This window comes from Dicentrarchus labrax, unplaced genomic scaffold (genome assembly GCF_905237075.1).
Source record: "Dicentrarchus labrax unplaced genomic scaffold, dlabrax2021, whole genome shotgun sequence".
Taxonomy (NCBI): domain Eukaryota; kingdom Metazoa; phylum Chordata; class Actinopteri; family Moronidae; genus Dicentrarchus; species Dicentrarchus labrax.
The window spans coordinates 370,860-396,717 of record NW_026136853.1 but is presented as its reverse complement, the minus strand read 5'-3'; the positions used below and the strand labels follow the sequence as shown (position 1 = coordinate 396,717).

General features: G+C 41.9%; 1 protein-coding gene across 3 annotated transcripts; it reads left to right on the top strand.

The window, feature by feature from the left end:
• Positions 1 to 1,570: 1,570 nt before the first annotated feature.
• Positions 1,571 to 25,856, top strand: LOC127360164 (uromodulin-like). Of its 3 annotated transcripts, XR_007883313.1 has the most exons (12): positions 1,571 to 1,952; positions 3,587 to 3,676; positions 4,144 to 4,938; positions 5,183 to 5,278; positions 6,512 to 6,823; positions 7,501 to 7,709; positions 15,420 to 15,577; positions 24,088 to 24,336; positions 24,578 to 24,737; positions 24,873 to 24,945; positions 25,409 to 25,483; positions 25,560 to 25,856. XR_007883313.1 is itself a non-coding variant. In XM_051394424.1 (11 exons), exons 2-11 carry the CDS (start codon positions 3,601 to 3,603, stop codon positions 25,414 to 25,416), a joined length of 2,136 nt encoding a protein of 711 aa, XP_051250384.1. In that variant the 5' UTR covers positions 1,571 to 1,952; positions 3,587 to 3,600; the 3' UTR covers positions 25,417 to 25,856. The 3 variants fall into 3 exon arrangements, 2 of the variants coding, with proteins under 2 accessions (XP_051250384.1, XP_051250385.1); XM_051394424.1 differs by having other exon boundaries at positions 25,409 to 25,856; XM_051394425.1 differs by having other exon boundaries at positions 1,572 to 1,952; positions 3,587 to 3,664; positions 25,409 to 25,856.
• The last annotated feature ends 2 nt before the right edge of the window (positions 25,857 to 25,858 follow it).

Sequence of the window (25,858 nt, the reverse complement as noted above, 5' to 3'; positions counted from 1 at the left end):
GGATTTTATGTCCTTAAGACATGTTTGTAATTTAGATAATTGATTAATTTCATTGGGCTTGATCGATAGATATAACTGCGTATCATCTGCATAACAGTGAAAGTTAATGGAGTGATTCCTAATAATGTTGCCTAAAGGGAGCATATATACAGTAAATAGTATTGGTTCAAGTACAGAACCTTGTGGAACTCCATGACTAACTTTAGTATTTATGGAGGATTCATCGTTAACATGTACAAACTGAGAACGATCTGATAAGTATGACTTAAACCAGCTTAGGGCAGTTCCTTTAATGCCAATTTGATGCTCAAGTCTCTGTAAAAGAATATCATGGTCAATGGTGTCAAATGCAGCACTAAGATCTAATAATACAAGTACAGAGACAAGTCCATTGTCAGAAGCAGTCAGAAGGTCATTATTAACTTTAACCAGAGCTGTCTCTGTGCTATGATAAATCCTGACTGAAAATCCTCAAATAAACTATTGTTATGTAGAAAGTCACACAACTCTTTGGCGACTACTTTCTCCAGAATCTTAGAGAGGAAGGGGAGGTTAGAAATCGGTCTATAGTTGGCTAAAATCCCTGGGTCAAGAGTGGACTTTTTAAGAAGGGGTTTAATTACAGCTACTTTAAAGGACTGTGGTACATATCCTGATAATAAAGAAAGATTAATCATATCCAGTAAAGAAGTGCCAATTAAGGGAACAACTTCTTTAAGCAGCCTAGTTGGGACCGGGTCTAATAGACAGGTTGATGGCTTCGATGAAGAAATGATTGAAGTTAACTGATGAAGATCGATAGCAGAAAAACAGTCTAAATATATATCTAAGTTTACATTGACAGAAGTCCCTGAACTTGGATAGTAATAGTAATAATTTTATTATAGAAGAAGCTCATAAAGTCATTGCTACTTAAGTTTATGGGGATATGTGGCTCAATAGAGCTGTGACTCTGTCAGCCTGGCTACAGTGCTGAAGAGGAACCTAGGGTTATTCTTATTTTCCTTCTATTAGTGCTGAATAATAGGCTCCTCTGGCATTACGGAGGGCCTTTCTATAAGTTTTAAGATTATCTTGCCAATTTGAGCAATATTCTGATAATTTGGAAGAGCGCCATTTCCTTTCAGATTTCCTAGCTTTTTGCTTTAACTGGTGGGTTTGGTGGTTATACCAAGGTGCTAGTCTCCTATGTTTTAATAATTTCCTTTTTATAGGAGCGATAGAGTCTAATGTTGATTCGTAGTGAGCCTGCAGCACTATCAACAAGATTATCAATTTCAGAAGGACTAAAGTCGTTATAGGACTCTGTTAAATTCAGACATGGCATTGAATTAAACACTGAAGGAATCTCCTTAAATTTAGCTACAGCACTGTCAGATAGACATCTGCTGTAGGAAGTTTTGCCTAATGGCTTATAATCTAACAACATGAATTCAAAAGTTATTAAATAATGGTCAGGTAGGAAAGAGGAGATAAACCCTCCTGTTTTCTCGTAGTAAAAGGTTAATTAATGAACTCAAACATTAGTTTACAGTCACATTGCACAGCAGAAACATGGCCCCCGTCAAGCAGCTAGTGGTCCTATTAGCTCAGTGAGCTAACATTAGCTACTGTCAGCTACAAGTCTGTCAGGAAAGTCCATAAAGCAAATTATTGGATAATTAATGTTTTGGTGTACATTGTTAAATAGTGGTTCAATAGTTAATTTTCATTTGGACTTTAAATGAAATCCAACAGGTTCGGGGTTCAGGGTTCAGAGTTCCTCTGAGCATACGTTCACTTCTTTACTCTGCTGAACTTTGTATTTCCTGATCAGTGAATATAATCAGTATCAGTGTTTCTATCTTTGAACCTTTGATCCTAATTTATGGCTTTCTAACAATAATTAACACTGATTCATGAACCTGCAGCCATTTCCCATAAATGAGTCAGTACAGAGGAAGACGATACAGGTAACATCTTAATTCAATTTAATAACTGATTTTAAAGATCATTGCACTGAATCCAGACTTGAGTTCAGTAGGTAGATCCAACAGATAATGAACACTGAGTGTTAACAGCAGTCTGGCTAACACTGTAAACAGCAACAACTTTCGGCTTTAAGTCGACTTTATATCGTTACAAAAATGAAAGCCCCAAATGTATTGGCGCCCATTTTGATAATCAAATTATAAATAGTTTTTTATGTTTGTCGGCTGTTTTTACAGGTAATGTTATAATTTGCTTTGTGGGAGAAAACTTTAAGTGGTAACTTTTATATAAAGAAGCATTTAAGTGACTTTATTCTGTTCACACATTTTAAATAAGTTGTAAATGCTGCTTTTGAGTTGACGAGTTTAAAGTACAATTAACTCAATGGTTTACAGAGTACTGGTTTACAGAGTACTGGTTTACAGACTACTGGTTTACAGAGTACTGATTTACAGAGTACTGATTTACAGCGTACTGGTTTACAGAGTACTGATTTACATAGTACTGGTTTACAGCGTCCTGGTTTACAGAGTACTGGTTTACAGCGTCCTTGTTTACAGCATCCTGGTTTGACAGAGTACTGGTTTACAGCGTCCTGGTTCACAGAGTACTGGTTTAGAGAGTACTGGTTCACAGCGTCCTGGTTTACAGAGTACTGGTTTACAGCGTCCTGGTTTACAGAGTACTGGTTTATAGCATCCTTGTTTACAGCATCCTGGTTTGACAGAGTACTGGTTTACAGCGTCCTTGTTTACAGCATCTTGGTTTGACAGAGTACTGGTTTACAGCGTCCTGGTTCACAGAGTACTGGTTTAGAGAGTACTGGTTCACAGCGTCCTGGTTTACAGAGTACTGGTTTACAGCGTACTGGTTTACAGAGTACTGGTTTACAGCGTACTGGTTTACAGAGTACTGGTTTAGAGTGTCCTGGTTTACAGAGTACTGGTTTACAGCGTACTGGTTTACAGAGTACTGGTTTACAGAGTACTGGTTTACAGCGTCCTGGTTTACAGAGTACTGGTTTACAGCGTACTGGTTTAGAGCGTCCTGGTTTACAGGGTCTTGGTTTACAGCGTCCTGGTTTACAGCGTTCCGGTTTACAGCGTTCCGGTTTACAGAGTACTGGTTTACAGCGTCCTGGTTTACAGAGTACTGGTTTACAGCGTCCTTGTTTACAGAGTACTGGTTTACAGCGTCCTTGTTTACAGCATCCTGGTTTGACAGAGTACTGGTTTACAGCGTTCTTGTTTACAGCATCCTGGTTTGACAGAGTACCGGTTTACAGCGTCCTGGTTAACAGAGTACTGGTTTAGAGAGTACTGGTTCACAGCGTCCTGGTTTACAGCGTCCTGGTTTACAGAGTACTGGTTTACAGAGTACTGGTTTACAGCGTCCTGGTTTACAGAGTACTGGTTTACAGCGTACTGACCTGTGAGACGAGTGAAATTGTACAAAATCAGAGCAAATAAAGAAATGACGCTTAAAGCAACAGTTTGAGAACACTGAGAAGACGATGAAGGAGGTGTCAATGTGGGTGGTGTAAACATAAATGTAAACCTGTAAATAAACCAGGTGACTGTGAACCTGTTGCTGATGTAATTTCTCTCTGTAACAGTCTGCTGATTGAAAATGTTCCACCGGTTCTTCATTCTGCTTTGGCTGCTCAAGGCTGTCTGTTCAGCTCAATCCACAGGTGAGTCCACAGGTGAGTTCACAGGTGAGTCCACAGGTGAGTCCACAGGTGAGTGGGCTTCTGTGCACTGCTGACAGTTGGTGGCGATCCTGTCTTTGAGTCCAACCAGAGACTGTTGTTGTTGATAGCTAACATTAGCCACATTAGCATAGTCCTAACTTTATAGCCTTGCTGAAATAAAACTGAAGTTATTGTAACATCCAGTCTGAATGTTTTCCTCAATCCCTCCCCGTCTTTAAAGACAGTAGCCTGCCAGATAATTATTTACTGTATTTATATTGGCTGCGATTTTATTCAATTCAGTTTTATTTGTATAACATAACAGAAGTTATCTCAGGACACTTTTCAAACAGAGCAGGTCTAGACCAAACTCCTTATAACATTATTTACAGAGACCACAATGCTAGCTAATACTAGCTAATGCTCACTATTAGTTACATAAGAATTATGTTTTGTATGTAAACCTTGCGTGTCCTCAGGGTCTGTAGCCACCAGCTGTGAGTCCTGTCACCCACTGGCTCGATGCCACACCTCCCTCCATGACAACAGTGTGGAGATTGTGGGCGTGTCCTGCCACTGTGAGGGCGGCATGGTGGGAGATGGATTCACCTGCTACAACAAAACCACCTGCGACGATGGCTGCTGCAGCCAAGGTTACCGCTGGTCGCCACTGCAGGGCTGTGTGGATATCGATGAGTGTTTGCTGCCCCGTCTTCCCTGTGGTCCCGGCCAGCTCTGTGAAAACACCGGAGGCTCCTTCACCTGCCTGGTGGCGACCCCTGATCCACAAAGTCAAACGGCTACTAGAACCAAACCCCGGTCGGTGAAGTTTGCCTGCGGCGGCACACAGTGCCCTTTTGGTCAGGACTGCCTCCAGGTGAACGGCACATCTCAGTGCATTGACCCATGTCAGCACTACTCTCCGTTACAAGATGACTGGCGAGCCACAGATTTCAGGGTGGACCCAGAGTCTGTGGCCTGCGACAGCCGCACAGATTGGCAGGGCTGGTACCGTCTGTTCATCGGTAACAACAGTGTCCAGATGCCAGAGAGGTGCATTGAGAGTCACATGTGTGGGACCGATGCTCCGCTGTGGCTGCAGAGTCCCCACCCGCTGGACTCGGAGGGCATCGTACGGGCGAACGTTTGCGGCAGCTGGGAAGGAGATTGCTGCCAGTTTCAGTCCAACCTGATCCACGTCAAAGCCTGCCCAAGAAACTACTACGTCTACAAGTTTGTGAGCCCGACTTTGTGTCGACTAGCTTACTGTGCAGGTACACAACAAGTATTCCTTATATGGAGCCAAAGGATCCTGATCCAGAGGCCTCAACTACTGTTGTGCCAAAAGGAACATCTGAAATCCTTTTATGGATTTTATTTTAAGATGATATTAGTGGTTCAGGACCTGTTAAGCCTCATTAGACTGACACATAATTGGATCCTGTCTTAAAGGGCAATTTAGACTTCTGGTACCATCAGATTCTCTAGCAGACTTTGTTGTTTTGTGTTCCTCACCAGATGTCAACACCGTGGTGTGTAGTACCTGCGCTGAAGGTGAGACCTGTGTGAGCGATGACAAGATCAACTGGAGGTGTGGAGATCCAGACGTTTCAGGTTAGTTAGGTTCCCTGGTCTTTTGGAGGGTTTCCATGTGTCCTAAAGAGGTTCTAGAACTGGCTCATCTGTTGCCATAAGTCCTTAAACCTTAAAGAGTTCTACCCACCAGTTCTTAAAGAGGTTGTAGAGGGTCTCACAGATCCCCTTGAAACTTTCTAGAGATCCTTCAAGAGGGATTATTCAAGAGGCCTCCCTGGTTCCCTAAAGAAGTTTCAGAAGTTCCTCAGGGGTTACAACAGGTACTCTAGAGGTCCTCCAGACTGTCCTTCTGTATTTAAAAGGGGTTCATAAAACTGCCCCAATTCCTTATAAAGGTTCCAGAGGTTCTTTGCGTGTGCACAAACACATTCTTTTGAATAGAGACAAGCAACGAGCACGCTCAAAACCTAAAGTGACGCTGTTGCTGCACATTAGTTGTGATGCAGCTGTTTCTTCGGCACTGTGCACCGTGGATGTGACCAAACATCGGGTTGGAAGATCAGCCAAATGCTTTACTTCTGTTCTCCACACAGATGGAGTGTGGGATTCATGGTGCTGCTAATCCATGTTGCTTCGTTTTGACTTTTAATAAGTTAAGTGATGCTTACAGCTAAATTACCACAACTTCATCATCATCATCATCATCCAGTCCAAAGGTTTTAGTTGCTTAGTAACGATGCAGCAGTGCAACCTCCCAAGCACCTTGGATAAAAGGATGAAAGCAGCTGGCGTTTCCCACATATTTTCAGACACTGAACAGAACCTAACTCTCAAATTCCACCAGTAGCGCTGTGGTGCATCCCAGAAGCATCTCTCCGGTCTGCTCCAAGTAGAACACGCAGCTGGTCTATCTTTGATGGAAGCAGTGACCCGCTCGCATCAATCAGTACAGAACAGATCGCACGACAGGAAGTCAGACAGCATAGAGAACACAGGCAGTTTTCAAAATAAAATACTACGCGTAAACTCCAGATCAAATTTCACACTATTATGAACATTGTGGCACCAATTTCAGGGTAAGGGGTCAAGGAAGTCCTTTGGCTCAGAACACGGTCCGAGATCTACAGATGACCATCTGATGATTAATGATCCTCTTTGTGCCTGGATACCACGGATCAGTTTCACCATAAATAATACTACATACCATAATACGCCCCACTTATGTGAAAGGTTGTTGTTGTTGTTGTTGTTGTTGTTGTTAGCTGTATCTGTGGGACAAACGGTTCACTGTCACTCTGTTTCAATGTTTAGCCCCTCGGGTGAGGCTGGTAAACGGTAACTCAGAGTGCTCTGGTAGAGTGGAGGTCCTCTATAACAACCAGTGGGGAACAGTATGTGATGATCTTTGGGATTTAAACGACGCCCAGGTGGTCTGCAGACAGCTGCGGTGTGGCCCCGCCCAGTTGGCACTTGGTAGCACCAACTTTGGACAGGGTACCGGACCGATCTGGTTGGACGATGTTGCCTGTACAGGCAGTGAGTCGGCATTATCAGAATGTGGCCATCAAGGGTTCGGAACTCATAACTGCAACCATGCTGAAGATGCTGGTGTCGTCTGCTCAGGTTAGTGACATTTACTTGAAGAACAACTGTCTGTCTGTCTGTTTCCTATCTGTCTGTAATCAATAATAGCATTTGATGACTCATCCTGCACCCGGGGGCGTATATTAATGCTGCGCCCAATCAACCGCTTTCTCTCTTCTGACGCCGCTGGAACGGAGTGTTTCTGAGGGCCGTTACAGACAATCTATGACCTCACTGAGTACAAAGACCTACTGTATAGCTACATTAGCTAGCTAGCGTATTATTCTGTAGCTAGGTAACTAGCTAGCTTATCTACGCCAATCATTAGCTAGCTAGTTACTTCTGAAAGCTAATGTTCGAAGAAGAAGAATATACTTTATTAATCCCCAATGGGGAAATCAGTTTTCCACCAGTGTTTACAGACATAGGCCTTATAGACATGGGGTTAGGTGCCTTGCTCAAGGGCACCTCAGCAGTGCACAGCAGGTGGAACTGGCACCTCTCCAGCTACCAGTCCACTCCATACTGTGGTTCATGCTGGACTTGAACTGGCAGCCCTCCGGTTCCACTAGCTAACTAACGACCGATGTTTGCTCTATAGAAAAACAAACTTTAGCTAACTAGTTAAATCTGAAAACTATTGGTAGCAAGATGTCCTGTAATAAAGACTCTGATACCCACAATGCCTTTTTCCTGTGTACTATTATGTGTTTCAGATGAACTTGGTGGTTTTCCAGAGCCGGAGCTGGATTGTGGACAGGACCACCTGCGCCTGATGGTCCAGAAGAGGCTGCTGGAGGAACGAGGGCTGAACGCCTCCTCCGCCCACCTGATCGACCCACGCTGCCAGCAGCAGGTTGACCACCAGGAGGCGATGTGGTACCTGGTGGAGCGAAGGAAGAGTGTCTGTGGAAACGTGGTGAAGGTGACTTTCATTGGGTACCCAGCATGTCTACCATATCTGACTCTTCTGTTATATATCATATCTGACATATTATCAGCACATAAAGTCATTGATGCTAACATGTTAGCTTTGTTAGCATTGTCATTGTGAGGGTGTTAGCATTTAACAGCATCTGAAAACTGGTCTAATCATTCACATTCAATTCAGTTCCTGTCAGTACTCGTGCTGCAGCGTTCTGAATTAATTGAAGCGTTTTAATGGACTTATTGGGGCAACCTGATAATAAAGAGTTGCAGTAATCCAGCCTTGAAGTAACAAATGCATGGATTAGTTTTTCTGCATCTGTCTGTGATAGAATGTGTCTAATTTTTCTAATATTACGTAAATGAAAGAAGGCTGTCCTAGAGGTCTGCTTTATGTGGGAGTTAAATGACAAATCCTGATCAAAGATAACTCCAAGATTCCTGACAGTGGTGCTAGAGGCCAAGTAAATGCCATCTAGAGTAATTATATCTTTAGACAGTGAGGGCCCTATCTTGCCGATCTGAAGCGCAAGTATCAAACGCAAAACGCAAGTAGCTTTGTGGGCGGACCTCGGGCGCTGTTGCTATTATCCCGGCGGGATAAATGACTCTTGCGCCCAGCGCAAATCTAAAATGGGTTGGTCTGAAGTAGCTACATTAGTCATAGGTGTGATTTGGGCGTAACGTCCAATAAACCAATCAGAGCGTCATCTCACATTCCTTTTAAAAGCAGGCGCGCTTGTTCAATTCAATTCAATTTTATTTGTATAGCGCCAATTCATAACAGAAGTTATCTCAGGACACTTTTCAAATAGAGCAGGTCTAGACCGAACTCTTTAACATTAATTACAGAGACCCAACAGTACCACCATGAGCAAGCACTTGGCGACAAGGGCAAGGGAAAAACTGCCTGTTAAAAGGCAGAAACCTAGGACAGATCCTCCGGCTCTAGGTGGGTGGTCGTCTGTCTCGACCAGTTGGGGTGAGAGAGAGAGAGAGAGAGAGAGAGAGAGAGAGAGAGGAGAGCGACAGACAGACAGACAGGTGCACAGCAACAACAGTATTGGCAATGGCAGTCAAGCAGGACCATGGCAGGAGGCTCCACCAGGATCCATGAGAACCTGCGAGACGAGAAAGCACAAGAACTCCGGGGAAGAAGTGGAGTTAGTAACATGCATTAAAGGGACATGAATGAGTGCAGAAAGAGAGAGGAAGAGAGTAGCTCAGTGCACCATGGGAAATCCCCTGATAGTCTAGGCCTATAGCAGCATAACTAAGGGATGGTTCAGGACTCACCTGATCCAGCCCTAACTATAAGCTTTATCAAAGAGGAATGTCTTAAGCCTACTCTTGAATGTGGTGAGGGTGTCTGCCTCCCGAACCACAACTGGAAGCTGGTTCCACAGGAGAGGAGCTTGGTAACTGAAGGCTCTGGCTCCTGTTCTACTTTTTAGAGACTATAGGAACCACAAGTAGCCCAGCATTCAGAGAACGTAGTGTTCTAGTGGGGTAATAGGGTACTATGAGCTCTTTAAGATATGAAGGGGCCTGACCATGAAGAGCTTTATAGGTGAGGAGGAGTATTTTAAATTCAATTCTACATTTTATAGGGAGCCAATGCAGAGTAGCTAGTACAGGAGAGATGTGATCTCTTTTTCTAGTTCCTGTCAGTACTCGTGCTGCAGCGTTCTGAATTAATTGGAGCGTTTTTAATGGACTTATTGGGGCAACCTGATAATAAAGAGTTGCAGTAATCCAGCCTTGAAGTAACAAATGCATGGATTAGTTTTTCTGCATCTGTCTGTGATAGGATGTGTCTAATTTTTCTAATATTACGTAAATGAAAGAAGGCAGTCCTAGAGGTCTGCTTTATGTGGGAGTTAAATGACAAATCCTGATCAAAGATAACTCCAAGATTCCTGACAGTGGTGCTAGAGGCCAAGTTAATGCCATCTAGAGTGACTTTATCTTTAGACAATGAGTCTCTAAGGTTTTTGGGGCCAAGAACAAGAATTTCGTTTTTTTCTGAGTTTAACATCAGAAAATTGCAGGTCATCCAGGATTTTATGTCCTTAAGACATGTTTGTAATTTAGATAATTGATTAATTTCATTGGGTTTGATTGATAGATATAACTGCGTATCATCTGCATAACAGTGAAAGTTAATGGAGTGATTCCTAATAATGTTGCCTAAAGGGAGCATATATAAAGTAAATAGTATTGGTCCAAGTACAGAACCTTGTGGAACTCCATGACTAACTTTAGTATTTATGGAGGATTCATCGTTAACATGTACAAACTGAGAACGATCTGATAAGTATGACTTAAACCAGGTTAGGGCAGTTCCTTTAATGCCAATTTGATGCTCAAGTCTCTGTAAAAGAATATCATGGTCAATGGTGTCAAATGCAGCACTAAGATCTAATAATACAAGTACAGAGACAAGTCCATTGTCAGAAGCAGTCAGAAGGTCATTATTAACTTTAAGCAGAGCTGTCTCTGTGCTATGATGAACTCTAAATCCTGACTGAAAATCCTCAAATAAACTATTGTTATGTAGAAAGTCACACAACTCTTTGGCGACTACTTTCTCCAGAATCTTAGAGAGGAATGGGAGGTTAGAAATCGGTCTATAGTTGGCTAAAACCCCTGGGTCAAGAGTAGACTTTTTAAGAAGGGGTTTAATTACAGCTACTTTAAAGGACTGTGGTACATATCCTGATAATAAAGAAAGATTAATCATATCCAGTAAAGAAGTGCCAATTAAGGGAACAACTTCTTTAAGCAGCCTAGTTGGGATCGGGTCTAACAGACAGGTTGATGGCTTCGATGAAGAAATGATTGAAGTTAACTGATGAAGATCGATAGCAGAAAAACAGTCTAAATATACATCTAAGTTTACATTGACAGAAGTCCCTGAACTTGGAGAGCCACTGATAACCGTTGATGGCAGTTGGTGATTAATTTTTTCTCTAATAGTAATAATTTTATTATAGAAGAAGCTCATGAAGTCATTGCTACTTAAGTTTATGGGGATATGTGGCTCGATAGAGCTGTGACTCTCTGTCAGCCTGGCTACAGTGCTGAAGAGGAACCTAGGGTTACTCTTATTTTCTTCTATTATTGCTGAGTAATAGGCTCCTCTGGCATTACGGAGGGCCTTTCTATAAGTTTTAAGATTATCATGCCAAATTGAGCGATATTCTGATAATTTGGAAGAGCGCCATTTCCTTTCAGATTTCCTAGCTATTTGTTTTAACTGGCGGGTTTGGTGGTTATACCAAGGTGCTAGTCTCCTATGTTTTAATAATTTCCTTTTTATAGGAGCGATAGAGTCTAATGTTCTTCACAGTGAGCCTGCAGCACTATCGACAAGATTATCAATTTCAGAGGGACTAAAGTCGTTATAGGACTCTGTTAAATTCAGACATGGCATTGAATTAAACACTGAAGGAATCTCCTCCTTAAATTTAGCTACAGCACTGTCAGATAGACATCTGCTGTAGGAAGTTTTGCCTAATGGCTTATAATCTAATAGTATGAATTCAAAAGTTATTAAATAATGGTCAGATAGGAAAGGATTATGCGGGAAGACTTAAATGTTCAATATCAATGCCATATGATAGAACAAGGTCAAGAGTGTGATTAAAACAATGAGTTGGTTTATTTACACTCTGACAGAAGCTAATTGAGTCTATTAATGATATAAATGCATTACTAAGGCTGTCATTGTTAACATCCACAGGAATATTAAAATCACCTTCAATAATTACTTTATCTGATTTAAGGACTACACTTGATAAAACCTCTGAGAATTCAGATATAAAATCAGAGTACGGTCCAGGAGCGCGGTACACTATAACAAATAGAACTGGCTGCAGTGTTTTCCAGTTTAGGTGAGAAAGACTAAGAACAAGGCTTTCAAATGAATTATAATTTAGTTTAGGTTTAGGGTCCATTAAAACGCTCGAATCATATATGGCTGCCACTCCACCTCCTCGGCCAGTGCCTCGAGGAATGTGAGTATTAATATGACTGGGGGGGGGGGGGTGGAGGATTCATTTAGGCCAACATACTCCTCGTGGGACTACCAGGTCTCAGTAAGACAAAGTAAATCAATATCATAATCTGATATTAATTCATTCACTAAAACAGCTTCAGAAGACAGAGACCTGATATTTAACAGCCCACATTTCATTCTCTTATTTTGTGCTACTAAGGAGTTAGTTTTAATTTTTATTAGATTTTTATGTTGAACTCCTCTTGTTTTTATTTCTTTAAATAGTTTAGGTGGTCGGGGGACAGACACAGTCTCTATGGGGTTTTGGGTGGGTGACTGTTCTAAAGAAAGCGCAGAGAAGTGTGTAAGACAGCAGCTCTGCTTCCTGGTCCTAACTCTGGACTGTCAGGTTTTAGAAATAAACTTCGCCATATTCCTAGATAAGAGAGCCGCTCCATCCAAAGTGGGATGGATGCCGTCTCTCCTAATCAGACCAGGTTTTCCCCAACAAGGCTTCCAGTTATCAATGAAGCCCACATCGTTTTCTGGACACCACCTCGACAGCCAGCGGTGGAATGACGACATGCGGCTATACATGTCATCACTGGTCACATTGGGGAGGGGTCCAGAGAAAACTACGGAGTCCGACATAGTTTTAGCATAATTACACACCGACTCCACATTAATCTTAGTGACCTCCGATTGGCGTAAACGGGTGTCATTACCGCCGACGTGGATAACAATCTTACTATATTTACGTTTATGTTTAGCCAGCAGTTTTAAATAGGATTCAATGTCGCCCGCTCTGGCCCCAGGGATACATTTAACTATGGCCGCTGGCTTCACTAACTTCACGTTTCTGACTATGGAGCTGCCAATAACCAGAGTTGGTTCCTCAGCGGGTGTATCGCTGAGTGGGGACAATGTATTAGAAACATGAATGGGTTGGTGGTGAACTGTGGGCTTCGGCGTTTTAGTCTTCCTTCGCTCCCTCCCTGTCTTCCCGGCTGCTCGGGAACTACCGGGGGAACTACCGGAGGAACTACCGGGGGAACTACCGGAGGACGGCTAACAGAAGCTACCTTCGGTCGGACCGTATCGGCTACTGGGGGCTGGCTAACTATAGTGGCTAAAGATATCTCAGTGGTGCGGTGCCGTTCCTCTAACTCACTAAGCCTCGCCTCCAGCGCAGTAAATAAACTACATTTAATACAGGTACCATTATCATTAAAGGAGGCAGAGGAATAACTGAACATCTGACACACTGAGCAGGACAGAGGAGAGGGAGAGGGAGAAGCCAAAGCTAACTGCTAATGTTACTGAAGCTAGAGTGTATGAAAAAACTTTGAAAGTAGTGAAAAGTCACTAAAAGAAGGAGTAACTCCGAGTGCTTAGGTAGAACTAGTCTACGTTTAAATGTTAAGTGGGAAAATAACCGCTGTAACGAGTAAAACTAATTTAGATTTAGCGTTCACTGACAGAGCTACAGCACCAAACAGTGTACACAGAGCAGGAAGTAAACCGGGAATGAGTCAGTACGCTTACCGTAGCGTAGCACAAAATAAAGTAACATTAGCATTACGAAAAGCTAAAGTAAACTTCTTCTTAATTCTCCATAATTGAGAGTGCAAAGGGAAATTCAAAAAAAGTGTGGAAAGAGACCAATAACCTAACTGGCCGACAGACCTAACAGAGCAGTAAAGGACTGGAACTAAACATAAATCATCAATCATTGTTCACCAACAATCAATTGGTGAACAGTCCTGTCACCTTGGCTGCAGAATTTAATTATTTTTTTATAAATTCTGTTCAAGAAATATCAAGTCTGTTCACTGCACCTGACTGTGTCTATCATCCTGTCAATTGCGACCAGCCTGTTTTTAACATAACTGAAATCTCTGATAGAGACGTAATGAAAATTATTGCTCTCTTAACAAATCTAATGCCAAGGATGACTATGGATTTGACACTAAGTTTTTAAAACTTCACATGGAGTCTCTGGTTTGCCCCATTATGCAGCTGGTAAATCTGTCTATCCGGCATTCTGTTGTCCCGACTAACTGGAAGGTGAGCACGGTGAATCCAATCTTCAAATCTGGAAGTAAATCTGAAATCAACAACTATAGACCAATCAGTATTCTTCCTGTCATCTCAATAGTAATAGAAAAATGGGTGGCTAAACAGTTAGTAGAACATCTTAATAACAGTTATACAGCATTACATCCGATGCAGTTTGGCTTCCGGACTCACCATTCCACAGAGTTGGCCATAAGTATGTTTGTCGAAAAAACCAAGTGTCTCCTGGATAGGAACAGCTGTGTGGGAACTGTCTTCCTGGATCTTAAAAGGGCCTTTGACTCCGTTGACCACTGAGTACTGTTAACCAAGCTGTCGAAATTTAATTTCTCTACACAGGCCCTCAATTGGTTCAGATCATATCTTGCAGATAGAGAGCAGTGTGTGGTGGTCGGCTGTGTCAAATCCCCTTACCTGGACTGTCCAGTAGGGGTCCCTCAGGGATCCATACTTGGACCTATTTGTGTTAATGCACAGTTATACACCAATGACGCAGTGATTTTCACCCCTGCGAAAAACACGACAGAGGCTGCTCAAATACTCACAACAGCAATGGCTCATGTTCAGGACTGGCTCACTGATTCATGTCTTTCTTTAAATGTTAAAAAAGTGTCTGTATGATTTTTGCTAAAAGGCCGCCAAATATTGATCATTCTGGTATCTTTCTGGGAGGGGAGGAGCTCGCTTTGGTGAGCGAGTTCAGATACTTGGGAGTCATTCTGGACTCGACACTCTCATTCAAGAAACACATCAAAAAAGTGTAACTCTGTCAAATACAACCTGGCAAATTTCAGACAGATCAGGAATTCATTAACCAGCAGTGCAGCTTTGATGTTTTTACACTGTATGATCTTCTCACATATAGACTACTGCTTTAACGAGCTGGTCACTGGCATGTACGACAGCACTCAAACCGATAAAATCTCTCTATAAAAAAGCCCTAAAAACCCTTCTCCTTCCATATCTGCAAGGCCCTGAAAAAACAATTTTTTAAGTTTCCATAATTTTAAAACTTTTAGATTTGCCTGTTTTGTGTATAAAAGTCTCCATGGTCTTGCTCCACCACCGCTGATTGACTTCATAAAGAAAAAGACTCTGAGAGGTATGAGCACCAGGGCTTGTGATAGAGGAGACTGTGAGATTCCCCACAGGCGCACCACGTACGGGAGGAACATGTTGTCTGTTGTGGGGGGGGACGACATTTGGAATAGTCTTCCCTCCACAATAAGGGAATGCCCCACATACTCTTCTTTTAAAGGACAACTAAAACAATGGCTCAAATCAAACCAAAAGTGCGACCACTAACTGGACTTGAGACTAATTGAACATTACTTTTTATTGCATTGTTATATCCTGTCTGAGTCTGGTGTCCTTCTGATTGTGTAATGTATTGTGCTGTGTGTGTTGTCTCTTCTATTTGTATTTTATCTATTTATTTGCTGTCTTCTCTATTTGTATTTTTTCTATTTATTCATTAGGGACTACGGATGCAAATTAGCAGTTTTGCTATAATCCGGCATGTTTACAGAGATGTTTAAATATCGATGTTCATTAATGTGCATTGTCCCTATTCAAAAATAAAGCATTTATTATTATTATTATTAATATTTTATCATCATGTCTCTGTTCCAGACTAACGGCACCCACATTACGTACTCCAACATTTTGTTCGTGTACCCATCTGGTCGGACCAACGGCTCGATCTCTGTCCCGATGAGCATCCCTTTCTTCTGCGTCTTCCCACTGGATGACATCACCAGCCTCGATGCTGCCATCCAATACCAGCCACTGTGAGTTCACTTGAGTTAACTTGGTTACCTTACTTTAATGGTTACCTGTCAGCCAATCAGGGAACAGAGCATCTCTGACCTAGGGGTGGGCGATATGGGCAAAAAATAATATCTCAATATTTTTTGGGATTTTGGCGATAACGATAATCAGTCGATATCCTTTAAAATGTGATTAGAATTGTCTGAGCTGGACTTGTGTCCACCAAACGCGTTTACAGCTCTGAGAGAGCTCAAAAACATATTTTCCGAGCGCCCAGCGGTGTTAAAAGTTGAACAGATTTCAACTTGAAGCGCTCTGAGCGCTGCGTTAAAAAAAAAAAACGTCTCCGCTGACATCTTTTTACCGCTGAAGGCGCTTAGTGCTCTGAACGCTGAAGCCCATAGGACCCACGTCTCGGCACTAAATCATCTGAAGTACCGGTAGCTTCAGGGACCGGAGGTGTTTGCATTTTCTCTCTACCATCACAACGCGCTGCTAAACTGTTGCAAGGAGGATGCTAGCGAGAGGTCACGTGATCACGTCATGTGATCACGTAGGCCCACTAGTTGTGTGACTGAATCCTGCCATCCTGTAGAGAGCGCTGCTGCACCGTGTATTAATGGATGTGAGGAGTTTCCGTGGGCGTTTCATTGTTTTTGTCGAAGTAATTTAAATACTCGATAATGGAAATTTGCACATCGTCAAAACAACGATGACGATATTATCGCAGACGATATATATCGCCCACCTCTACTCTGACCCTCTCACTATGAAACAACAATCACTTAAAATCACCTTAATTAACCCTTAATTACCCGTTAATTAACCCTAAACTCCTCCCAGAACACACACACATCCTAATGTCAATCAGTGTGTTTTTAATCAATTGTCCTTTGAGTTGAAAAACTAAACCCCTTAAAAAAAACCTTATTTTGAAAAGCCCTAAATGAAGACAGGAAGTAGAGTTTAATGTCCAAATGAATGTAAAATATGACGATTTTAAGGTGGTATTGAGGTAATATTTACATGTACAGATATGGACTGAGTATATTTATATACATATATAATAACAATTATAGCAATAAGTGAGTTTAATGGGTTATCAGCAGGAATTAAGGGGATTTTAAGGACTAGTAGATGCCTGAATTTGTATCTTGAAGTTTTCAATGAAGGTGTAAATTCTTTCTTCAATAAGTAAATAAATGAACATATAATTCAGAATTTTATTTCTAAATGTTTTAAATGGATTAAAACAGTTTATCAAATTATTTATCTTTAGCTGAAGGATTAAGAGACATACATTTGTGTGTTTTTGTCAATTTAAAGGGCTTTTTTAACCTTTAATTCTTATTCACTATTCAGACACCAGAAATTCATGAAAACATTTTTACATAATTACTAGGGGTGTGCATCTCTCCAATAAAAGACGATTCGATGCGTATCTCGATACAGGTGGTACGATACGATCCAGGAACAATACATTTTAAAATGGAACGATTCGATTCAGTTCGATTCAGAGGATTTCGATTCGATGTGGCATGGCTCAATTCTTGAGGGTATGATGCAACGGATTTCTTGTTGAAAGTAGACAAATTGTCTACTTTGACTTTGACTTAACTTTGTTGTACAACTCTGGTACGCACTTGTTAGTGAAATGTTGTCGGGAGCGGGGCTCAATGTTTTATATGCCGAGCCATCATCACGCAGAGTTGGTTCATGTCTAACAATGATGGTTTTAGGCGTTATACCTTGCTCGCCGAGTGGGGTGAGTTTTGGCGGAATAAGTCCGTATTCGTTTTCTAGCGACTAGCCTCCTCTCGCCGTTCCCATGCCGTCTCACCAAGTGAGTGTGGGTTGGTCCGAGTTATCGAGTTTTACAGTCTTGCATAAGCCCTTTATCCAGTACCCATTCTTCAAATAAAATCCAAACTTCTTCCACACTTAGACGCCGGAGCCTGCCTGAGTCAGCCATTTTTTAAACTTTCCCTCACAAACTCACAGCGCTATCTGACGTAACTGCGACAAGTCTCGCGAGAGTTTTAAGGGAGGGAGCGAGAGACGATCAGAGAGAGATGCAGTTTTCAGCAGCATAAACCGATTTATAACTTTTTAATCGGGCCATCGGACGGTTCAAGCTACATTAAGACCGATTTATTAGTCCGTGTACCGATGCACTCGCATCTTTTAAATCAAAATCGATTTTCCAATTCAATCGTTTTTTGTTACACCCCTAATAATTACTTTACATAATTATCCTGTATTTATGCTTCTTTTCATTTGTATCTTTTATTTCCTGAAAATATATTTAAATAATATTATTGGGGTTTTGCATCCAATAAGGTAAAAACAAATATTTACAAAATGAAATTACAGGTAAACCTTGAATTGAAGGTTGATCCTGTATTTAAGTTTAATTAGTGGATAAATTAATTAAATTCAATTAAATTCAATTTTATTTGTATAGCGCCAATTCATAACAGAAGTTATCTCAGGACACTTTTCAAATAGAGCAGGTCTAGACCAAACTCCTTATAACATTATTTACAGAGACCCAACAGTTCCACCATGAGCAAGCACTTGGCGACGGGGGCAAGGAAAAAGCCTAGCCCAGACCCTTCGGCTCTAGGTGGGTGGTCGTCTGCCTCGACCAGTTGGGGTGAGAGAGACAGAGACAGACAGACAGACAGACAGACAGAGGTGCACAGCAACAACAGTAGCAACAACTACACTAATAGTAGTGACTGATGATGATGAACATGAAGAAGATGATGACGACGACAACAGCAACGGTGGGGGACAAGGAGCAATGACAATAGTAATAATAGTAACTGTAGTAATAATAATAGTAGTAGTAATAATAATAATAACAATAATATCAATGATATTAGCAATGGCAGTCAAGCAGGACCATGGCAGGAGGCTCCACCACGATCCATGAGAACCTGCGAGACGAGAAAGCACAAGAACTCCGGGGAAGAAGTAAAGTTAGTAATAGTGCTGTCAAACGATTAAAATATTTAATCGCAATTAATCGCATTAATGTCATGGTTAACTCGCAATTAATCGCACATTTTTATCTATTCTAAATGTCCTTTGAAACAACATTGGCATATACTGTAGTGTTCAATTTCACACTAACATTCTCACTTGGAGCAAATAATCTCTCACACAATGTAACACTGTCCATCAATAAAAGGGTGAAACAAATGCTTTATCACAACGTTAACAGGCCTACATGCAGTAGCCACCCATTTAGCTATGGCTGCAGTAAGTTTGTTCTTAGTTGTGGTATCCATGTGCTTCTGTCTGAAGTCATCCATTGTTGCCTGGCTTTGACAAGGGGGTGGAGAATTCACATCAGCTGTGTGCCTGGCCATCAAGTGGTATTTCAGACTGGACATGCTGCGATGATAGCTCAGTTCACAACGACAAAACACACAGATCACTTTGGTCTTGTCAATGGAACCATTTGGCAACTTCTTAAAAGTAAACTTTCCATTCAGAATATTATTGGCATCCATTTCGGCGTCTTGCGCTCGCCATCCACTCAAAACGTAACGTCTACTACTCTTAAACAAGTGTGTGCGGCGTGCCTTTTGTTTTGTTTCCGGTCTAGCTAGATCCGGTGTGGTGTTGTAGTTTTTCTAACGTTACTAGTTGTTGCAACAGCATGTGAAAAAAACTACAAAGTGTGCTGGACTAAAAAGAACGTTAATCTTGTGTTAAAAAAATTGACGCCGTTAAAATGGGTTTGCGTTAACGCCATTAATAACGCGTTTAACTGACAGCACTAGTTAGTTACATGCATTAATGGGACATAAATGAGTGCAGAAAGAGAGAGAGAGGAAGAGAGGAGCTCAGTGCATCATGGGAAATCCCCCGATAGTCTAGGCCAGTGGTTCTCAACCACTGGGGGGGCGCGGACACTCTCCCGGGGGGCGCGAGTAGGCTACAGGATGGGAGGGGAAAAAAATCAGATGTTATTGGAGCCTTGTGTGGTTCTCGGAGACGTGAAAAGCATGTATCACTCTGCAGTTAATGTGCTCAACGAGCAGCAGGTGCTGCCGTGAGCCCCTCCCCCGTCCAAAGCACTCACAGGCGGTCAGTCTCTCTGTAGCCCCGCACAGCAGCCTGCAGTCAGAGCAGAGAGGAGACACACACACCACTCCGCGTCCAGGCTGCAAATGAATCACGCATGCGCATGGCCGCCGCCGTTCCCGCCCTGGCTTACAGATGTATTTAAATGTAAATGTTTCTTCACTCACTCTGCACTCTCACACAAAAAATACAACACTGCGCGTAGCTCCATTCACTCTAGTCTAGTCTCTTGCCAAGTTCGCTTGTGCCAGCTCTCGCTAGTCTATCTATTATTAATCTCGATATCGAATTACCTATACTTCAAAACCCAAACAGTCTTTTTAAAGACTTATCCCACAAACAGTCTTTTTAAAGATTATCCCCACCTCAGTTATTTTTATGTTTTTATGTTTATTTTTTAACTGCTAGGCAGTGCACTTAGCTAACTACCCCTCTGCCTTTTTCACCGTGTTGCAACACACACACACACACACACACACACACACACACACACACACTCACTCACTCACTGACAAAGGACTACAATCGTTAAGTCTTAAAATAAAATCTGCATTGCCTGTAAAATTGTTATTTTGTTTGTTGTATTAAAGATCGTGCCTAAGTCCCGACTGATTAGCCCCCGATACTAGTCTCTCAACATAGCCACACACACGCACACATCGTTACATCATAGCCTAAACTTTATTGAAAACACAACTTATCCACATCCAAATTATTTCAAAACCAAACAAAAATGGAGAGATTTCTAGTGAGGACCAACAAGGCAACCGACGCACCACCAGCTGCAAAAAAGCTTCGAAGGTACGATGAAGCATACCTGCAGTTTGGGTTTACAGTCACAGCTGATCTGAGACCTCAGTGTGTCGTGTGTGCTGAGGTGCTGGCAAACGACAGCATGAAGCCCTGTAAACTAAAAAGGCACCTCGAAACAAAGCATGCTGGCATTAAGGATAAACTGGCTGAATATTTTAAAAGAAAGCTTGATGGCCTCCATCAGCAACAGGCAACCATTTCAGTGCACAGCACTGTGTCTAAACAGTGTTTGGAGGCATCGTATGTAGTGGCCAAAAGAATAGCTAAACTGGGTAAACCGCATACAATTGCCGAGACTCTCATTTTGCCGGCCGCGCAAGACGTGCAGAATAATGATAGGAGATAGTGCAGCAGCCAAACTCGGTGCAGTACCACTGTCCAATGACACAGTCGCTAGGAGAATTTCAGACATGTCTAATGATATCAGAGAGCAACTGATAGAGTTCATAAAAAAGAGTCCTTACTACACGCTGCAGCTGGACGAATCCACTGATATTGCTGGGCAGGCACAGCTCCTCACCTATGTCAGGTATCTGCGGGACAAGGTGATTGAGGAGGATGTCCTGTTTTGCCGGCCTCTTCAGTCGCACACTACAGGAGAAGCCATCTTCAATGTCCTTGATGTTTTTATCCGTGAAAATGGTTTGGCCTGGGACCGATGCGTTGGCCTATGCACGGATGGTGCGCGGGCAATGACGGGCTGTGAGTGCGGCCTAGCTGCTAGCGTTCAGCAAGTAGCTCCACTTGTGAAATGGACACATTGCATGGTCCATCGCTAAGCACTAGCTGCTAAAAAAATGCTGGTTCTCTTTGACTCCGTGCTGAACCAATCCGTGAAAATTATAAATCTCATCAAATCACGGCCGCTAAACTCTCGCTTGTTTGGGGTCTTCTGCCAGGAGATGGGGTCAGGGCACGAACAGCTGCTTCTGCACACTGAAGTTCGCTGGCTCTCCAGGGGGCGGGTGTTACAGCGGTTGTATGAGCTGCGAGAGGAGGTGAAGTGGTTTTTGACAGAAATCAAATCATATCTGGCGAAGCATCTGGATGACACTATGTGGCTTGCGTCTCTGTCCTATTTGGTCGATATATTTGACCGCTTGAATGGCCTCAACCTGTCTTTGCAAGGCCGCAAAACTAATATTTGCTCCTTGCAGACAGAGTGGACGCCTTCACACAAAAACTTGACCTCTGGCATGGCCGCATCAGTCGAGGGAACTGCGACATGTTCCCCAGCCTTGCAGACTTTATCACTGATGCAGGCACGTCTCCTCTCTATTTCAACAGCGTGAGCACCTGTCAAAAAACATACTTAAACGTGGGTTCAAGATCCATTTGTGTGCCAGAGAGCTGTCATCAGGTGACAGTGCAGGGCGAGGAACTCTTACCTCCTGCCCTCTTTCTCATTCTGGGCAGCCTATGCAGGACCCTCAACTCGACGTCACCTCCCCCCCTTTCCGTCGAGAAATTTGTTGAGGAGGATTCTCAACAATTCTGCACTAAAACAAAGTACCCAACGTTTACAAAGAGGATGATTTGGGCTTTTTACAACTGCGCCGGGGTCTTTGCAAGTGCAAAGCAGGTTCGAGGTCTCAATAAACATCCCCTCCCTCAACTTTTTTTAAAAAATGTAGATTTGTGTGCACTAGCAGATGAGGCCTGTCAATAACAATAAAGCAGGTAAATTCAGTATCAGCAGGCTGGTTTACCCAAAGCCTAGTAATGATAATAGGCCTACTATGATAATAATAATAATAGTATTAATAATAATAATAATAATAACAACAATAAAGCCATGTCCTCTATAATTATATAAAACCTATAATATAATAGTACTATAATAATAATAATAATAATAATAATAATAATAATAATAATAATAATGAATAATAACAACAATTAAGCATGTAAACTCATATAATTATATAGCAATAGCCTAGTAATGATAAAAGGCCTACTACTACTCATAATAATAATAATAATAATAATAATAATAATAATGATGATGCCTGCAAGCTCACATTGGAAGTCTGGTGCTACTGCCAATTATAACAATAGCCTAGTAATGATAATAGGCCTATACCTACCGCTACTGATATAATAATGATAATGTGGGCCTAAAAATAATAGCCTAGCCTAGGGCTATCTATCTATCTATCTATCAATCTATCAATCTATCAATCAATCTATCTATCTATCTATCTATCAATCTATCTATCTATGCAAGGTGGCGTAGTGGGGGTGGTGCCGGGAAGGGGGGGGCGCAACTGCAATGAATCAGCTTTGGGGGGCCCAGCTTGCAAAAGGTTGAGAACCCCTGGTCTTGGCCTATAGCAGCATAACTAAGGGATGGTTCAGGACTCACCATATAATTTAAAGACGTCTTAAGCCTACTTTAAAGAGACGCCTCCAGCCCTAACTAAGCTGCCACAGGAAGCTTGGTAACTAAGCTCTGGCTCCTTTTCTTCTTTTAGAGACTGGAACCACAAGTAGCCCAGCATTCAAGAACGGTCTAGTGGGGAATAGTACTAGCTCTTTAAGATGTGAGGGGCCACCAGAAGAGCTTTATAGGTGAGGAGGTGGATTTTAAATTCTAAATTTTAAAAGGAGCCAGTGCCGAGAAGCTAGTACAGAACCACTACTGGTTTTGAATTAATTGGCTCTTAATGGACTTATTGGGGCAGCCTGAGAAAAAAGAGTGCAGTAAGGCAGCCTAGAGGTCTGCTTTATGGAATTAAACATGTCCTGATCAAAGATAACTCAAAACCTGACAGTGGTGCTAAGGCCAAGGTAATGCCATCTAGAGTAGCTATATCTTTAGACAGAGCTGATCCAGGTTTTTATGTCCTTAAGACATTTAATTTAGATAATGATTAATTCATCGGGCTTGATTGATAGATATAACTGTGTATCATCTGCATAGCAATGAAAGTTAATGGAGTGATTCCTAATAATGTTGCCTAAGGGAAGCATATATAAAGTGAATATAATTGGTCCAAGTACAGAACCTTGTGGAACTCCATGACTAACTGTAGTATTTATTGAAGATTCATCGTTAACATGTACAAACTGCGAACGATCTGATAAATATGACTTAAACCAGCTTAGTGCGGTTCCTTTAATGCCAATTTGATGCTCAAGTCTCTGTAAAAGAATATTATGGTCAATGGTGTCAAATGCAGCACTAAGATCTAATAATACAAGTACAGTCCATTGTTGGAAGCAATCAGAAGGTCATTATTAACTTTAACCAGAGCTGTCTCTGTGCTGTGATGAACTCTAAATCCTGACTAAAAAATCCTCAAATAAACTATTGTTATGTAGAAAGTCACACAACTGTTTGGCGACTACTTTCTCCAGAATCTTAGAGAGGAAGGGGAGGTTAGAAATCAAATTAATGAATTATGATGCGTTCACGGACTTTCAGTACACTTTAATGGGTTTACAGTGTAAACTCACTTTAAGGTGTAAATTAAGAGATAATCCATTAAAATATGTCCCTAAAGATTATTAATCTTGTTATTAATTAATACTAATCATTAATTAATAATACTGTTATTATTATTAATTAATGATTAAGGAGTCTGTGAGTGTGACTGTGTTGCCCCTACCTCATCAGGAGAGGAGCGGTCGGCGTGGTGCGTTCAGGTGACCCCACCAGAGCGCTGATGACTCTGTACATGAGGCCAGACTTCAACGAGCCGTTTCCCGCCGGCGCCGTCAGCCTGCCTCTTGGCTCCGCCCTGCACGTCGGCGTCTCCATGGAGAACTACGACAACAATGACTTCGTGCTCCTGCTGGAAAACTGCTACGTCACAAACTCCCCCGGAGCCGACGACCCTGTCAGGACCTCTCTGATCCAGGACAGGTGAGCAGGAAACGAACTGCCAATAATCGGATAATCACTGATTGATCGATTGGATTTCAACCCATAACAGAAGCAACAAGCTAATGAATCAATAAGACTGCAGTTCCTCCAACGTCCACCAGGTGCTGCTGTGATTAAACTGACACAGACGTACCTTTCAGGAAATCAGATTTTCACAATGAAAGCTCAGGTGTGTTGACTGCAGACTACAAGCTGCTGTGTGATTGGCTGCGTCCTCCAGGTGTCCAGTGGACCGGCACCATGTGACGGTGGTCGAGAGCGGTCTGTCGCAGCGAGCTCGCTTTTCGGCGCTGCTCTTCCTGTACCAGGGGACCTACGAGGACGTTTATCTGCACTGCAGGATCAGCCTGTGTGACCGGGACAGCGCCACCTGCAGCCCTGTGAGTGAACTGCTGCTGAACAGGGTCTCAGAGGGATCCGGGTCCGGTTCTGGAAAAGCTTCCACAGGGTCTGAACTGGATTCACGTAATGTAGTAATAATTAATAAAGTCTGATTACTTCTGTTTCCTCTCCAGAACTGTTCCAGGCGACGGTCTCGCTCTGCTGCCTCACCCAATCAGCTTCCTGTCAGTGTTGGTCCAATCAGCTGTGAGTATTTCCTTTAATAGATGTTAGCAGTCCATTGCATTAAGCCCCGCCCCCTTTGGGGTGAATTCTGAGCTCTTTGTCAGTTTAATATCTTATAAAGATATAATATAAATATATAATATATAATATTAATATTAATATATAATATATATAATATTAATATTAATATAATAATATATATAATATTATATTGTGTAATTCAACAGTCAGCGTTGTTATAAATAATTAATACAGAAACAGTTATTGATCATCATCACTGATTCTCTTCAGCTTTTTATTTTTGTACATTTAAAATGTGAAGCAGCAGCTTTTACATATATATAATAATATATATTGTTTTATATACAATATAATATGATATATAACATATATAACATATATAAGAGTAGCACTGGGAACTTTTCCAGCTCCTGTTTCCTCCAGAAGGGGGCGTAGTCTTCTAACTTCCTGTTTGTGCTTTCAGGGTTCTGAGGAGCTACAACTGTTCAGTTTCTACCTCGTTAGAAACAACCACAGACAAATCACTGAATCACAGACATAACCACCGAATCACAGACACAATCACAGACACAGACACAATCACAGACACAGACACAATCACTGAATCACAGACACAATCACTGAATCAGACACAATCACTGAATCAGACACAATCACAGACACAATCACTGAATCACAGACACAATCACTGAATCACAGACATAACCACCGAATCACAGACACAATCACAGACACAGACATAACCACTGAATCACAGACACAACCACAGACAATCGCTGAATCACAGACGTAATCACTGACACAACCACAGACACAATCCCAGACACATTAACTCAAACATGCTGATTAAGAAGAAAATGTGAATATTTGAATGATGATGAAGCTAAAATAAACAGGAAGCATGACTAACATC